Source organism: Sceloporus occidentalis, unplaced genomic scaffold (genome assembly GCF_023333645.1).
Source record: "Sceloporus occidentalis isolate IW3139 unplaced genomic scaffold, rSceOcc1.0.p SCAF_4, whole genome shotgun sequence".
NCBI lineage: Eukaryota > Metazoa > Chordata > Lepidosauria > Squamata > Phrynosomatidae > Sceloporus > Sceloporus occidentalis.
In genome coordinates this window covers 102,965,213-102,982,997 of record NW_028316984.1, presented here as the reverse complement: position 1 = coordinate 102,982,997, position 17,785 = coordinate 102,965,213, and the positions used below count along the sequence as shown (strand labels likewise).

At 39.8% G+C, this 17,785-nt stretch overlaps 1 protein-coding gene across 5 annotated transcripts in view; it reads right to left on the bottom strand.

Moving 5' to 3' along the window:
• TUB (TUB bipartite transcription factor) overlaps positions 1–17,785 on the bottom strand; it is a 209,044-nt gene that overhangs the window by 41,481 nt on the left and 149,778 nt on the right. For all 5 annotated transcript variants that reach the window (XM_089521111.1, XM_089521113.1, XM_089521114.1 and 2 more), the window contains 2 exons: positions 12,007–12,058; positions 7,223–7,385 (listed from right to left, as the gene is read on the bottom strand). In XM_089521111.1, the coding sequence (XP_089377237.1) occupies positions 7,223–7,385; positions 12,007–12,058 (215 nt within the window). The remainder of the gene's footprint in view (positions 1–7,222; positions 7,386–12,006; positions 12,059–17,785) is intronic.

Genomic DNA, 17,785 nt, shown 5'->3' with positions numbered 1-17,785 from the left:
TCCAGGCCTTTATTATTTCATGTTTTCTTACAGCTTCTAGGCACCTCAATGCTGTAAGAAATAGGTAACTAATTTCAACTCAATATTGAAATGGGATTCACATTCCTGCAATGTTTCTAATAATGTCTAGAGAGTGTTCAGTGGGGTCTCTCTCACCATCAAACCAGCCGCTTCAGACTGTAGGCAGCAGTACTTACCTTCAAAGCAAATAATTTTTCTGTAAGTGCAATATCTGGCTCTTTCAGGTAGTAAATTAAAATACCTCCAAGCAAGTACATTTTCTACAAATTCCCAGCAGAACTGGTGGGCAATTTTTCACCAGAAATAAGATGATATTTCTTTCTTTCTTTCTTTCTTTAATTATTTATTTATTTATTTATTTATTTATTTATTTTCAAGTTTACTCCAACTTATGGCAACCCTATCCTAGAGTTTTCCTGACATGATTTGCCCAGAAGTGCAAATCAGAAACCACAAGCTTGTGAGTTCGATTCCAGCCAGGGGCTCATGGTCGACTCAGCCTGGCATCCTTCCAAGATCGCTAAAATGAGTATCCAGCTTGTTGAGGGCAATTAGCTTACACTTTGTAAACTGCTTAGTGAGTGCTTAAGTGCTCTGATAAGTGGTATAGAAATGTACTTGCTATTTGCTACAAGATTATCCAGTGAGTTTTCTTGCCTGAGTGGGAATTTGAACCCTGGTTTCCCAGAATCCTAGTCCAACATTTAAACCACTACACAACTATAGTGTTGTTGTTTTTTTGTCCTTTATCTTCTCACTGCCCCAGCATTCTTTTTTGCATATATGTTTTACAAATGCATAGGGAGTCACACAGGAACAAATCAAACCAAAACAAGTCTTAAACACAGGATACCATAAAGCAGAGGTGGGCAGAGTGTGATCTATGGGCAGCTCCAAAGGGCTGTTTTTGTGGCTCCTCAGGCTTCACAGGGTCATGTGTGTGTGTCTACACACTCTAGAATGCCCTCAAATGCACTCTAGAATGTGTGGAAGGCTTTTCTACCAAAGTTGAAGGCTTAATGGGATCCAAAACCAACTTTTGCAAAAACATTCCAAAACTTTTTTTTTGCCTCAGAATGCAGCAAAATGTCCACTAGTGTGTGGGGGGTCTGTTTCTACCACACTCGGTGGGCCCAGGAGGGGCCTCTTTTCAAACTCAAAACACTGAAAATTTCGCAACTGCTGACAATATACGGTATGTGTGTGTCTTTCTTTTTAACAAGAGCGGGTGCGGCCCTCCAAGGCCTCCTAGGTAGCTAATCCGCCTCCCCCAGACAACCTTCCTCAGTTGCCCAACCCTGTCATAAAACAAAAAATTCAGCTACTTGAGTTTATTTCTAAACATATTATGTTAATTTCAGGGGGGCTTGTTCCTAAATATAGGACAACAGGATTAGAGCAATGGAGTAAATACGTAATTGATCAAATGATTAAAAGCCAGGAGAGCAGACAATAAGATAGGTGAAGCTGGACCGTATCCAAACCTAAGTCTATTGGGAAATACTGAGGACTATCCTCATCCTCTTCTAATGTTGTATTAGCATTGTGACTTTGTTCTTGAGCTACTTGAGATTTGGATCTGGTGTAAATCAGGCCCTATCTCACCATACCTCATCTGTAGCCCATGCTTTTAGCTCTTCCACCTGCAGTCCTAAGCCAGCTGTTCTGTCAATAGGCTGGCAGATCTAAGAGATCAATTGGGAAAAGTGGGTTTCTCCAACAGACGGACATTTCTGCTGGAGGAAGAGGCTTCTGCCTAATCCTGTTTTGCTGCAGCTCATACATCTTTGAACTAGCATTGCACTGACTATTATTTAACCAGGATGTAACATAAAGTAAATGGAAATCAATAAGGTTTCACAATATATTCAGGTTTATTGCGCATACACAGAGAGAAGCATTTCTCCAATAAAGGACACATAAATAAGTACAAAAAATTAAATAGTAATGTTTTATATCCACAGAATACAATCTGTCCTTCAGGATCCTAGAGAGGAATCTTGTGAAGACACCCACTTTGGTGAAGAGGATGAGTTCCCTGAATTCCTCCTACAATCACTATTGCAGATTTGGAACTTTCCAAATCCAGTTAAATAGCACTATAAGTACACTATACATTCTTTCTCAAAACTGTTCACCATATAGATACTGCTCTAACATAGAGGTAAGAATCATGTGGCCCTCCAGATGTTGGTTGGCACCACAGTCAATGGTAAGGCTGCTGAGTGTTGCAGTCTTACAACATGTGGGTGGCTGCATGATTCTGATCCCTGTTCTAAAAAGTGCAGATATGCTCATAAGCAGCATCTTTGTTACCATTCCAGACCTGAGTCCTTCCTCAAATGAAAATTGTGTATTAAAGTATCTGGAGTATCAACATGTGTCTGCTACATTGCATGTGCATGCTACATTGCTCATTTTAAGATTAAGAAATGCACCCACTTTTTAAGACTGAATACCAGTTGCCTTCTTATTATACCGGTAATTTGTTCATCTAACCAGCATTAGCCTGAGGCTAAATGACTCTGTTATTGTGAGCTGCAGCTTAAAGATTTAGTTCTGAAGAAAGGGAATGCTCTGAACAGGTGTCAAAGCCTGAATTTTAAGAGACAGGCATGACCTTGTCAAGCAAAAGCTTAAATAATCAACATTACTTTATATGAGAATTGATCCATATCTTAGCTGCTGTCTTGTTGTCTCTTACTCCTGGCGATAAAATCAGCAAAATTAGGTTTTCAAGAAAAGCTAAGACTGCAGTCCTATACACACTAACCTGAGAACATCAGTCAAGGAATTCAGTAGGATTTACATCTAAGTAGACATGATTGCACTGTACTGTAAATGCGTTACAATTCTGACAGAACTGAGATATATATAATACAATGATAAACTATTGCTTACAGATGAATTCCACTCTACCCCTAAGAGAAAGTCATAACTAACAAAGTGACATATACTTTTTAAAAAGCACATATTTTATTTCTAACTATTAATTACTCTTTCAGATAAAAGGAATCTAAGAACAAGGAAAAACAAGGATCAATAAATACCATTAGTTTTTCTTACACATAAGCAGCCACACCTGCTCCCAGAAGATATGTATCCATGTTAATGTGGGAGTATGCCAGTATAACCTCAACCACACACAGTTAACAGCCACAGCTCTTCCTGCAATCCTAAAGGGTGATAATAATGTTGCAAAAATGTCTTGCAGGTGTCCACACAAATAGCTATGCTGATAACCCGATACAAAAGTGTGTCACAACATGAGCAATTGGGCTCATGTCCACTGCTCTCTTGACTATCAATTAAAGCAGGGTTAATAGGGTTCTGCTTCATTGTAGTGAACTTTCTATCTCAGTTAGAAAATATTTTTAAAACATTTACAATGTGGCATTTACAGTACAATCCTATACATGTTTCATAGGTGTTAATTTTCTATTTGAGTTCAGTAGGGTGGTTAAGCTGCTGTAAGAGGGCACCCTCAAGGCAATAAATACCTACACTGTTCCTCTTCTCCACTTAAGTTCTGTATATATGTAAAGCTTGGTAATTAGGGCTGCATCCGCACTGTAGAAATAATCCAGTTTGACAGCACTTTAAATACCATGGCTCAATGGTACATGGCTTCAGGGAATTGTAGTTTGTTGTGGCACCAGAGCTCTCTGGAGACTATCAGATGGGGAAAAGGACATCCTTGTCCCATCCTTATGGTGCAATCGTGAAAAAAATTTCATACGATGTTGCGCTTATCCTGTCAGTGTCCCATCAGTGAACTGCAATTGAACGTGATTGCATGAAAGGCTTTCAAATGATGTTGCACATATCCTATCATTGTCCTGTCATTGAAGTGGCATTGTCCTGTCATTCTGCATTAACAGGAGTTTGTGTTAATACAAAAGGGCAGTAAAATTCCACTTCAATGACAGGATGACAGGATAGAAATGCTTCTGCACAATCGCAATAAGAACGGGGTAAGGATGGGAGAGTGATCCTCTTTGTTCCCATACCTGTCCCCATCTGATAATCCACTTCTGACAGAAAAAGCTAAATGACTCACAAAACTACAGTTCGCAAAACTCCATAGCACTTAGCCATGGTATTTAAAGTGGTGTCAAACTGGATTATTTCTGCAGTATGGATGCAGCCCTAATAACCAAATATACCCTAGCATCCCAGCAAGAACCTAACCAAATCCTAATATCATTCTCAGAAACTATTCTGAAGACCAAGGACAAGGCCTTCTCTGTTGTAGCACCCTGGCTATGGATTACAGAAGGATTGTAGAACACCAACTCCGGCCCTGTCTGCATGGACCAGGATACTCCAGGGGCATCCCAGAATATCCTGGCCCTGGAACTGCCCCAACCTCCCCCTGTTACCTCAGGCCCTCTGTTTTGAAGCTGAGCAGATGCTCACATGCACATCCTGCTGTGCCATCCAGCACACAAGCAGCAAGTCACACACTTCAGAGGTCAGAATGAGGCACCAAGCCTTGATCACATGGCTGAGCACCTGGTTCTGACTTCAGAGGGAGCAACTCTTGCCAGTGGTGTCAATTCTGGACAACACAGTGGGATGTGCATGCCAGCAGCCATCCAGTGCTGGAACAGAAGGCTCCAGCTGTTCCAGGAAAATCTGATGCAAATACTAATTTTTAAACAGTCATTATAAGGAGGGGGTATACCCCAGTTCTGGTGCTGAACAAGCTGGATACTGTTCACACCAGCACTGGAGCTTGGGCCATGAATCATCTGGACTCCCCGGCAAGAGGAGGGAAGAAGACATTTTATTTGGCCCATGAAGACAGATCCTCTGATGCCAAGGCTACCTTATTTGCTTGAACCTTTTAAGCATACACTGGAGTTTTATTTGTTGTTATTAGAAGACCAGACTGTTCCTGCTTTTTTTCAATAATTGTCTTTCAACTGAAGAGTGGCTTATAAATATTTTAAAAGTATCGATAAGTAGCTATACTTATATGAATAACCTGTACTCTTGAGTGGTTTGAAGCTCTGAGGTTTTGTTGTGCTCCATTTTCAGGAAAAGACAAAATATTGTCATTTTATCTGCATTTTGTTATGTTGATCTCTGGTGATGCAGCTCCATCTCAGAAGACAGGTCTACAAGGCTTGCACAATAACATTGTGGGCAGATTCTTCCAAGGCCTCTTCTATTTCAGCAGCTTCTTACTACCTGATTTGGACCAGGAAGGTCAAACACAGTTCCTTTCAATCACTTCTGTCTACCTCCATCACTGAGCCCTGAAAATGCAACAGCAAGGATCACTCCTTGGCAGGCACCCTCCTGCTTGGGCAGACTACTTGACTCAAATTGAGCAGCTTTTTAATCTCAGGCAATGCTTATGTATGCACCTATTTCTACACAGTCTGCTCAGCTGAGAGATCAAGAGCACATATGGCTGCAACTATGGCATCAGGAAGCTTCACGTTGCTTATGTTGAACTTAGTGGGACCAAAGATGAAGCAATGTTTGAATGAAGTGATCAGAAGAATACATAATACTTCACTCAAGACACCAAGTGAAAAAAGGTTCAGTGGAACAATATTCAAAGATAAAGTCCATACAATGTAAACATCTTCTGAGAGGAGGAGAAATCCAAACAGCTGGTCAATCACATAAGAGAAGACAGCAGGACCCTCCAATTGTATTCCCACCAACAATAAATCATTCATGTAATTTGCTGGGAGTGAGATGGGGTTGGGAATGTGTACAGGAGAGCCTGGACCTATCAAGCCCCCTCCTGTGATGTGGAATCCTATACTATCAAGGTTTCACAGCACTGGATAGTCCCCACACATACAACAACTTTTCCTCTATATGTGTTCTTCTCCCATAATACAGACAGTGGGGTCCAAGACAATGAGGGATCTGACAGGGCCTCTCTTTCCTTTGAGTTACCGTAATTGTTCTCAGGTCTACTCAGCTGAATAGAATCATCCTTATGACTGAAAAAAATGGCAACACCAGCTAAAAGAATAAGTCAGATTAGAGCCTGGAAAAAGTTGTCCAAAGAATCCCACACCAGGCAGGGCAAGCTACGAAATCAATTGTACTTGATCTTCAAACATGTAAACAGCAGCTAAACTGTAATTAAAATGGGGAATGTGATTCTGGGATTTATCAGTTCTGTAATTATTTCTTTTCCTATTATAGTGAAGATGAAAAGAGATCACCTATTTAGACCTTTAAAAAGTCCTATCGCCAAAAATATGCCTTTTTTGCAAGGTAATAAACCATTTTATGCTATAATTAAACAGAATAAAGTGGAAGTTTTTGATAATTACCAACAGGTTGCTGGAAGCAAATTGCCCAGAGCTTTTATTGGATTCCAAGCAAATGAAAGCGTAAGAACTTAAAATAATACAAAAATGGGTATAAAAAACAGGTACATGGATAAGTGACTACACATTAATGTTTGTATCATCATTTCAGGGTGGATATGATATTGCAGACTACCACAGTGAATGCTAGGCTGTGTCTAGATTAAAATGCGAAAATCAGTAGCATGTATACAAAAGGGGGGGATTCTAGACAGATATTCAGTCAATGATGGTGCATTTGATGTATGGAAGAATTTAATGGAAGGGAGGGAGTTATGAAGAAAGAGCAAAAACCAAAAATCTGAAACTTTTATTTAGTAAACTCAGTATAATACATAGAGAAGAAATGCTGATTCTGTTGACAACCTGTCCTCTTTTATTTTGTGTAAATGCACTGTTTTGAGGGTTTGCCTAAAACCACAAGAGATTTATTACTAAAAACATACCCTAATGCATTCTACAACTTTTAGTAGAAGCCACCTCAACAAACAGTGACTTCTTTCAGAATGAAGTGAGTGAGTAGCTGTTTTAAAAATAGCTCTGCCTGTCTCAGAATGAACTATCCTCATACCCACCCTTTCTCCATGGCAGAAAAATAATGAAAATACTCCTTGAAGAAAATACAGAAATAAGTTTAAAAGCAGGATTAAAACATATGTGCAAATCACAGAGCAGTGATTTACATCAGTTTAAGTTAATAGTTGATATGGTCAGCATTAGTGCTTACGTTTGGGTTGGCTTTTTTTTCAAACTTTCTCCCTAAAATTATGATCAATGTAGTATGAAAGCCACGTATTGAGAAGATATTCAAACCCACCCACTCTCCTCTACTCTAGTTGCAATAAAGTGGTATATACCATGATAAATGGTGCTGCTGTTGCTGTTGAGGTAAGATTCAACCAATGGTGCTTGTTCTTCAGATTGTTTCATTCTGCGCACCCTGGTGCGACTGTCCACATTGGACTGAACCATGAGTGGCTCCTGACGTTTTTTCTTCTGCTTCTGCTCTAGCAAAGCTCTCTAGGAAGGAGACAAAGAGACAAAGAAAGAAAAAGAATTCCATGTCATATTAAATGTTAACATTAGTGTGGAAACCTGTGGGCAATGCATAAAGGCTTCCTGAGTTTTTTGCAGCCTGATGTAGTGAATTAAGCTAATATTAGGTTTGACATCAACAGCCAGCACAACTCTGCTGCAATCCATTTATCTTGCTATTATTATGTAAAGTGAGACATCAAGACAAGTCTTTCTAAGAAAGAATTTTATAATCTTAAGGAAAGAACACACTCAATGTTACAAGCAAAGATAAATGGCATCTCAATTAATAGTAATAGGTTTAAGATTAAAGCAATGGCTTGCACTAATGGTGAAAATAAAATAAAATCTATACTATAACACTGGCTATACTATAACACACCATCGTTTTGGTGGTGGCCTGAGGCCATACTAGGGTTGCACGGAGGCAGAACAGCTGCACACCATGCAATCATAGTTTGCAGCAGTGGCGGCATGGACGTGTGTCCCCATCTACATGGGGCACGCGTCTATGACATCACTTGTGCGCCCCAACTGAACGCCAGGGCGCAGAAGAGACATCACCACACCGCTGGAGGTGCCTATGGCACCCTATCAGCAGCAGGAAAAGGAGCTCCGAAATGGAGCTCTTTTTTGCCACGTGCATCATTCCTGCGGCAACCAAACGGCCGTGGGAACATTGCCAAGGAGAAAGGGGCCATGTGGCCCCTTTCTCCCATGGCTCTTGCTGTCCAAGCCCCAAGGACACCTCTTTTCCGTGAAACAAATCCATATTCTTGACCTAAATCACCACATAATGGAAACAAAATGAAAACAGTAGTGCATTTTTGGATTATTGATTTTTGGTTAATTATTACTGATATATTGAAATACAGAGTTTCGTACACTAGACTAGTATGATCCAATTTTGAATAAACTCCATATTTATATTTAGGCTGACATTTAGAGATCCCAAACATCAGGGCCTAGCTCTGTTTCAGTGCCTCCACCTGCTTCTCTGGGTCTCAAAGTGAGGAGAGGATTCTCAGTGTGAGAATGCTGCCTTGAAAAGAAAAAGAATCTTATTGTATGTTGCCGATCCTGCTACTGCAGGCTGATTCAGAATGGCTAATGGAGATTCTCCATAGAGTCCTGGAGAATCTTGGCAGATTCTCAGATTCTCTCAGTGGGAGGGAATGGTCAGGATAGTGGCATACTAAGCTGCCTTGGCATTTTCTGAATATGATTCTTCTTTTGGGGGTGGGAGCAAGTGAAAAGCAAATTGCTTATGTCCCACTTTTCCTTCAGAACCAGAATTTAAGGTTGCTGGATTGCTGTTATGTAGTTTGTTTTACCTTGCTGTAAACCTTCCCAATTATGTACTCATTTTCCTCACCTTCCTCATTACAATTTTCTTTCTTGCATGAGGTGCACATGAATTTCTTCTTCAGTGCTACTTAGGTCCTTTCTCTTAGGCCCTTTCTCTTTAAATTGTTGGTTTCACTTCTTTCTCTCTCTGATCCCTTTCTTTCAACCCCAGCTCCTGAGTAAAGATCTTCTTTTCTTTTTCTCATTATCCTTTTTTTCCTCTCCTCACCGCATCCCTACCTTACACTCATCTTTTTTTCTCATTCTCAACCTAGTCCCTTTTCACAAACTGTAAATCATTCAGGATCCACAAACTGAATGTAAAAGAAAAGAAAATGTGGTTTGTGATAGACACTGTTTGAAAGGAACAACCAGTTCAAACCAAAGTAAAACATTCTGTTTGGAAACGTTTCTTTTACTGGACTTCAGCTCCCTTGTATTACAAATGCACCATATAAATGCAGCATATAAACGCCACGCCAAAGGAGCACTGTGACATTGCCTGCTGTCTGGTTGGGTGGTGGCGTGATACTAGAGGGTGGCATGAGGCTGTGAATCATCCAAATGCCTCACCCCACACCACTCCCACACCAGCTCTTCAAGTTGGTCTGTACAGTCCCTAAGAGCCTTACTTCATGAGAAAAGAAAGCGGAAACGGATCAGGCGAATAGTGTCTTTTTCCTTGCCTGTTTGCATGCTCTCATAGTACTTCCATTCTCTTTCCCAAGGGAGGTGCTCATAAAAGCATGCCATTTGCTAAATGGATTTTTCCACTGCAACAAAAGACACACTTTTACAACAGTATCTATCAGGAAGAGAATGGAAATGCTTCATCAGCATGCAGACAGGCATGGAAAAAGCCTTTATTCTCCCTATCTTTTTCAGCTTTCTTTTCTCATGCACTAAGGCTCTTAATATCTATATATCTATATATATTTGTTTAAATAAGAAGCTTTGAGCACTATGGTTGATCCTTAATGTATTATCATGCTTAAGGCTGTCACCAGACCCCACTTTCTATACCATTACCATGGGATCCTTCCTATGACATTGTTAGAGTCGGCCCCTAAATCCAATTTGTGCCTCAAATCAAAATGTCTGGGATACTTCTAATCTGGTAAAACTATTGATGTCCCAAAGATTTTTTTACAAAGTTAAAATTCTCAAAATTAGGCTACTTTCAGAAAAATGCTGGGATTTATCCATTAGATAAGGAAGTTGGTGTGAAACAAATTTTAAAGATTTAAATTGTTGCCATGTGTCCAACTTTTCTTTAAATGACAAGTGCTATCTTCAGCATCAATACTAAGTAAAGTTCTTAGTAATTGTTGCTATGGAAAGCATATAAGATGAGCTGGAGAAAGTGCAACCTATGAGCCACATTTTGCCCTGGGAGCTTTTTTTAACTTTTTCCCAAAAATAGTGCCCCAAATGCCCTTAACACACACACAGACACACAGAGACATGTGGGGAGGGGGGACAATTTATCTACATTTTTGAGCCTCAAAGTTTTTTTAAACCCAGGAGAAACTTTTTTTCCCCAAAAAAAGAAGTGAGCCAGAAGGTTTTTAAATGCCCTCTCCTGGCCCTAAAATGTCTCTGAGAGGATCAAAATATGGAGAAATGGGCATGAATGTGAGACACAGAAAAAGGATTGACTGGGCCCTGAAATGAGGAAAACAATAATTTGATTTAAAGTCGAAGGCTTTCATGACCGGCATCCATACTTTTTTGTGGGTTTTTCGGGCTATGTGGCCATGTTCCAGAAAAGTTTCTTCCTGACGTTTCGCCAGCATCTGTGGCTGGCATCTCCAGGCAAACCATTCTCTGAAGATGCCAGCCACAGATGCAAGCAAAATGCCAGGAAGAAACTTTTCTGGAACATGGCCACATAGCCCGAAAAACCCACAAGAAACTAAAAATCTGATTTTTTTAAAAAAAGTTCAGATTTTAAGAATTATTTGAGATCAAAAAGTACATCTATACTGCAGAAATAATGCAATTTGACACCACCACCCTACCTTAGGATGTAGTTCCATCCTATGAAATCCTGGGATTTGTAGTTTTACAAGGTCTTTAGCATTCTGTTCCAAAGAGTGCTGGTGCTTCACAAAACTACAAATCCTAGGATTCTGTAGGGTGGAGCCATGTCAGGCTCCATTATTTCTACTGTATAGATACAACCAAAATCCGATTAGAAAACCAGTATTAAAATTATGGCCCAGTGTAAAAATGATCTATGCTGAATAAACTATTTCAGTTTATTTCTGCATTCTATTTCAGTTTCCAGTCACTTAAGTAGATTTTATAGCCAGGAAGGAGAGAACTTATTCCCCAGCTGGATGGTTCTCTCCTTCCAGATGTTCTCATGTTTATGTTATGACAGCATATACTGCATATTTATGAGGTGTGTCTCAGCTTGAACAACTCCAAATTTCCACATCCAAAACACACATTTTTAAACAGTCCAGTGCTATATTTGCCTCCCAGAATTTTGCATTCATTCCTTTTGTTCGGAGTCTCTAACTTCCCTTTGCTGTGCAAAATGAAAAGAGGTAAGTCACAGAAAGCTATATATTTTTAACCCAGCCTCCTCACAGTGGTCTCTTGCACCCATACATTATTTACATCATGCAAAATGACTTCCCTGTGATAAATAAATTAAGTTCAAAAGGAAGCTGATGCACAAATGCGGCTTAACTAGGCATAAGTCGAGCAAAAATAAGATATATACAAATGGAGGAGGGATTGTACAGCCACAAAATTGTAAACTGAAGTCTACAATGGAACAAGAAAAAACTGACATTTGTACTTCAGATAACAAGGTGTCTGCATTTTATAACTGCCTCTCTTACAATGTTACACTCAATTGCAGGCCAAAATGTCACACATTCCCCATACCACCATAGAAGTATTTAACAGCCACCATTATTATGCTGAGAGAACATTTCATTTGGTAAAGCATTTCAGTTCACTATTCTATTCATGGGGTGTGATACAAAGAGGATGACTAAATTAGAGTAAACCTTCCAACATACCCATTTGTAATTGTCTTCCAGCTGTCAGACATGCACCCATAGAAGACAAAAGAACTAACAATTTAGCACTGATTTCTGCCCTGACAAAGAACATCTAACCATTATTGGCTGTGTATCAATAAAAGAAGGCATTCTTATCCTGAAGAAATCCAGTTAACCCAACACCATCTGTCATAATGAAATAACTTTGAAAAGGTACAAGGATGGCTTTGCAAACTCACCTGTCTGTCAAGCTTTTGTTGTCGCAGATTGCTGCTCTCATCATCTAAAACACTGCCAAGATAAAAACAAAATAATTTACTTGTCTAATAATAGAGGAATACCTTGCAACAGTTGATATGGAGAGGCTACATTACTGTAACAATTCATATGGATACTTTTAGCCTGCTTTTATACTTCTACCCTGCAATCACCCTGCCGCAAACCCAGAATTTTGCTTGGACTGCAGATGGCATTGTCCTTTCATAATCCTCATATGTTTTCCTTCTACTTCTCTCTTCTTCCTTACCAGAAGAAAGACACTGATTCATGAGGATGGATGGAATATGTGTACAACACACACCTATCTGATTTTTGATTGGATAGTTGATGGTGTTGTTTTTAATTGTTGCCTGCTTATTTTAACTAATTCTCTTTTATATTATTACCTATTGTTTTATATGAATTTTGTAGATTGCACACGATTGACAGGTATCATTTTTATTGATTTGATCATTTGTATGTACAGCGCTGTGTACATTTACAGCGCTATAAAATAAATAACAACAACAACAACAACACATTCTGACTGTCAGGAACCTTCTGCTTGGAAGCACCTTTTCTACAGACATTCTGCAATGGAGATACCACTGGACAGCCTTTATTAGTGGCTGCCTTCCACTGTGCTCTTGCTTTTTCCCCTACCCAGAGATACTCTGAAGCAGTGAGAAGCATCTCTCTTGCTGCTGTCTCCAAAGCATGACAAGCTCTGCATCCACACTGCAGAAATAATCTAGTTTCATACCACTTTAACTGTCATGGCTCAGTGCTATGGTTTTCTGGGAACAGTGGTTCCCAGTGTGACAAAACGCTTTCTTTCTACTACTGTGTTCTCTTTGTATGCATGGGGACTTGGGACAGAACAGAGCTTGTCACTCCTGTCAAAGCAAGACATTTCTTCTCCACCTTCCCAGCCACCACCAGTTTGTTGGTGCACTCCACTGTTATGCAATGCAAAGTTTTCATGCAGTCTGTACATGGTCAATGGGAGTTCTTTTCGTCTAACATTCAATATGCTGTATGTTATTTTAATGTTGTAAACAGCCCGGATTGTCTTGCCACAGGGCAGTATATAAATAAATTATTATTATTATTATTATTATTATTATTATTATTATTATTATTATATCACAGGCTGCATGTCCAAAGAGATAAGATGTCCAATAATGAACTGGATAACCTTAGACGTTCCTGCTGGGAGGTTCTGATATATTTACATAACAAATAATTCATTAAAATAATACTAGCATTGTCAAAAGAGCTCTTTAAACAGTACCTTGCATCACCTGATTTAGTGTTGATATACTGTATTTATTAAAGAGCAAATCCTCACTGCTAAATATCTGGCCAGTATTTAAATAATTTTTGACAAAAGGATAGGAGCACATTTAATTTTTGTACCTATGGTAAAAACAGTAGTGAAAATGAAGTTAGAATTTGGCCTTAAGTATATTTTTTAATTATTTTTTTTAGTAGGTCAGTCTCTGTAGGGATGCTAGTCTCTTATTATTATTATTATTATTATTATTACTATCATCATCATCATCATCATCATCATCATCATCATCATCATCATCATTGTCAGAGGAACAGCCATTCCCCCTTGAGCTAGTTACTAATGACTCTTTATTTCATTTTCCCCAGACCCCGTAATGCAGAGACTGGGATTCTAGGACTGGTCAGATGAGTCACAGAAGGGATGTTGGTCATTTTAAAAATACAGGTTTTAGAGACAAGAGGCCTCATGACACATCTATAGAAAATTTTCACAAGGATGGTTTTGGGAAAAGATATTTTACAGCAACACTTTTATGTGTTTTGGAGGTAGAGAAAGGTGGAAAATCAGCTGGCACAGAATCTACCGCAACCATGTGACAACCTACATACTCTGACGGATGATCCAGATTGTTAAATCTGCTGAGGAGTCACACTGTGGGGTGCAGGAAATTGGAACAGCAATAGCTACAGTTGCTGCTTAAGAATCCTCATATTTTCCTGATTTGAATGAGAAAAGATTTGATGCAATGGGATTGTCCCCACTCTTGGCAGCCTTCCTCCTCTTCCCTTGTTCGTGGTTCATACTCGCAGACAATATACTGTGAAGAAGTTTGTTAATATCTGATTTTAAACTAAAACAAAAGTTTTATTGCTTTATTAAAAACTATAATTAGCTAACTGCCCATCTGATACTGAAACAGAAGTGCTAAAAATAACACCAGTAACTGAGAAAATTATTACATTTTTCTGCCAAGGGAATACTGAAGAAAGAGAACACCTTTCCGACCACAGCTGTAAACTCATGAGGCACTGACAGTGTAAAGTACAAACAGTGACTCTTCTTCTTTGCAAATCATCACATAAAAGCCACAAATTCACTCTTCCACCTCAAACCAAGCATTATTTTTGTTTGTTTTTAAAAAGAATAAAGACTCCCTTGCAATTAGGGACTCTCCATGATTAGTAAGAACTTCCTCAAGATACATGCTTTGCCTTTTTCAGCAGATTGACAGCAACCATGAAGTAGCTATTTATAGATTTACTATTTACTGCCAATCATAACATGGGAAAGCAGTCATCCACAATACTGTCACAAGCTCCTAGTTTCTTTGCATTTCCAAGCAGCTGCAAAAGGTTTGCAGCCTGGAAACTGAATGCTGAATCAGAGGCTACAGATGACCACAGATGGTTATAAGTGCTATGATGAAATAAACTTCCAATACTACCACATGATTCCCAGTCATATGGATCCACACAAACAAACATTTGATTGGGTGTTATAAATTACTTAGTTATCTTAGACCCAAGACAGATGGGCCAAAAGGGCATGGCGGCAGCGATACTAGGGTTAGGGACCATGCACCAACTGCATGGTCCCTAACCCTAGTGTGGGCAGACGGCATCCTGATGGCAGCCTCCCATCCACATCTTTACATAAGCACCGCATAGTGTCCATACATCGCTGCGCATCACTAACATCACAAGTGTGCCAATGGCACACTTGTGAAGTCCACCTGGAGCTAAAAAAGAACCCATTTTTTTCTGGGTTCTTTTTACTCCAGAGGGACGCCACATGGTTTGATGGCTGTGGCGTCCCTCTGGAGGGAAACAGGCCACCGGTAGGCTGCCCTTTGGGGGCGGTTTGTCCCAGGCCATAGTGATAAAGTGGTGGGAAGAAACATAGACACTGATCCAGCATCAAATGGATGCACTGACACATGTACAGTTGGCCCTCTATATCCATGGAGTCTGCATCCATTGATTCAACTATCCACAGCTTGAAAAGATCACCCCCCCCCAAAAAAATACAAAAAGCAAAACTTGATTTTGCCATTTTATATACAGTAAGGGCCACCATTTTACTACACCATTGTATATAATGAGACTGGCACATCCATAGATTTTGACATTCACAGGGTGCCCTGGAACCAAACCCCAACAGATACTAAGGACCCACTATAGTCTTTGATTCTTCAGACACTCACTAACTTGTAGTTACATACAGAAATAGATAAAGAAGGCTGTTTTTGTGCATATGAAGAACCATTATCAAACCTTTTTTATTCCCATGCAACTTCTAGACATGTCTGGAGAGCTTGATATTTATCAGATCACAATTTCATTCTAAGCAGGCTCATCAGAGTTTAACCAGAGGTTGATCTGGACATCAGGTCACAGTGCACATACAGAATAACAGTGTTACATGCAATAATTCTTTCGACAGAGTCAAAATCCACTGAAAACTTTAAACACTTCTAAGACTTTAAATAAAAGTCTCCTAATCCAAGCCTACTGGAATCAGCAAGAGTCGGACAAAGTCAGACAAACTATCTTTTTACCATTAACATTTATTCTTTTACTTCAATGAGTTAATACTTGCAAATTTCACTCTACTCAAAATGTTTTAATAAGACACCCACTGATAAAGAAAGCAGTGATTAAACTATGCAACAAACAAAATCCATTACACCTTTCTAATGAAGGCTCAACAAATTCTTCAGAATTATTTTAACATTTCCTCTCTTCAAACTGTATTTCACATATGAAAGACTATCCTACTCCTGCTATTTGTTTTTCTTCTTTCATGTAGCAAGCCTTTTAGTTACCCTTTCTTTATAGAGCAATTACAATAGAATTTTCTTTAAAAGGTGGCTTGCTTTACAATGTTTCTCTGAAGTACATTTCATAACGATGGAACTAACGGAAGACATACAGTGCAAGAGACATCATCCAAACATTTCACATGGCAGCCATGATCAAACAGCAAGTAAGAAGAAATTAGCATATCAATGCACCAGCATGGAATACAATTTCGTATTACATGGAGTAAAATGGCAATGGTGACCACAGCTACAGATTATGGTTGTCCTGTACTAACAGTAAGTCTGGGCAGCCACACACATGCAGCAAGCCGAAATACTTATTTTCCTCTGCAATCCCTCTCACAATGATCACTTCCTGTGACCACTTTGTATAGGATTACAGAAGAAAATAGATGTATTTGTGCGAAGTATGAAATTATAGGGTGCTTGTAGGGTGGAGGTATTTTCATGTGTTTTTGCACACTGGTTGGGGGGCTTTCTCTGTGGTTGGGGATTTAAATAGTCCCCAAATCAAGTTTTTTTTTAAAGGGGTTTGAGTGATTGATGGGAGGCTTCAGGGGCCATAAAAGTTGGCCCTAGGCATTGCCTTTTGGCTGTCTTGACTTACAGGCCCTGTACACACGGCCCCTTTAGCACGTCCTGGCGATGTGCTAGGGTTGCCTCGGGGCACCATTTCCAGACACCCCATAACCCTAGGACGTCACCAGGACGTCACAGCCACGCGGCACCATATACACGGCACGTACAGCTGTGACATCACTGCCGCGCGCCTTCCAGATGGGCGTGCATGGCAGCGATGTGCTCACGCCGCCGCAGGCAGTTTGCAGCGGCACTAAAAGGAACCGCTTTTTAGTGGTTCTTTTGTTTCTGCATAGCCGCGCCATGCAATTTGGTTGCTGCAGCACGGTTACATGGAAAAGAGAGGCAGCCATCGGCCGCCTCTTTCTGGTGGTCTGTACCCTGCTACAGTGAAAGAACAGTCTTTCTTGGAACAAAGTGCTGTATTGTGCCCTCTCCATAGTTTGTAGGGCTGAAAGAACAATAATACCAGTTGATAAAACATATGCTTGCACACACTTACCACTGAAACAGTAGAGACAAAGGAGCTCCTCCCTAAGCCCAAAAAAACTCACCCATCTCGTCTGTTTATCCAATGCATTTTTTCCCCAAACCCCTAAAGGTGCATGTGATTATCTTGGAGCCCATAAATGGTGCAAAGCAAAAAGGCAAAGATGTGGAAATCAGGCTGGGATTTGAAATGAACAGCAGAAAGTTAGCCACATTTCAGAAACTCCCTCGTGGCCTTCCTGACTAAAGGACTATATCTATTAGCTAAATTTATCTTCAAATATGTTGTGGGTCTACTCAGACTGGAAGTAGCACTAAAAGTGATTGCTGATTCCTTGATATAACAGAGCCCCTCCCACTGTCCCAGCAAAAAAGTCATGGCAATTCTTCTTAAGCATAGTTTTTATTCTTTATTTTATTTAAGTTTTAAGGGGGGGAATGGAACAAGCTTAGAAAAGGCAATTGTTCATCTTGGTCTTCTGCCAACTAGACATGAGTAAGGGATAGGAATCATGCAGGCCTTCCAGCAGTTCTTGTTGGTAGATTACAAGTCACTGCTGGGACATCAAGTCCA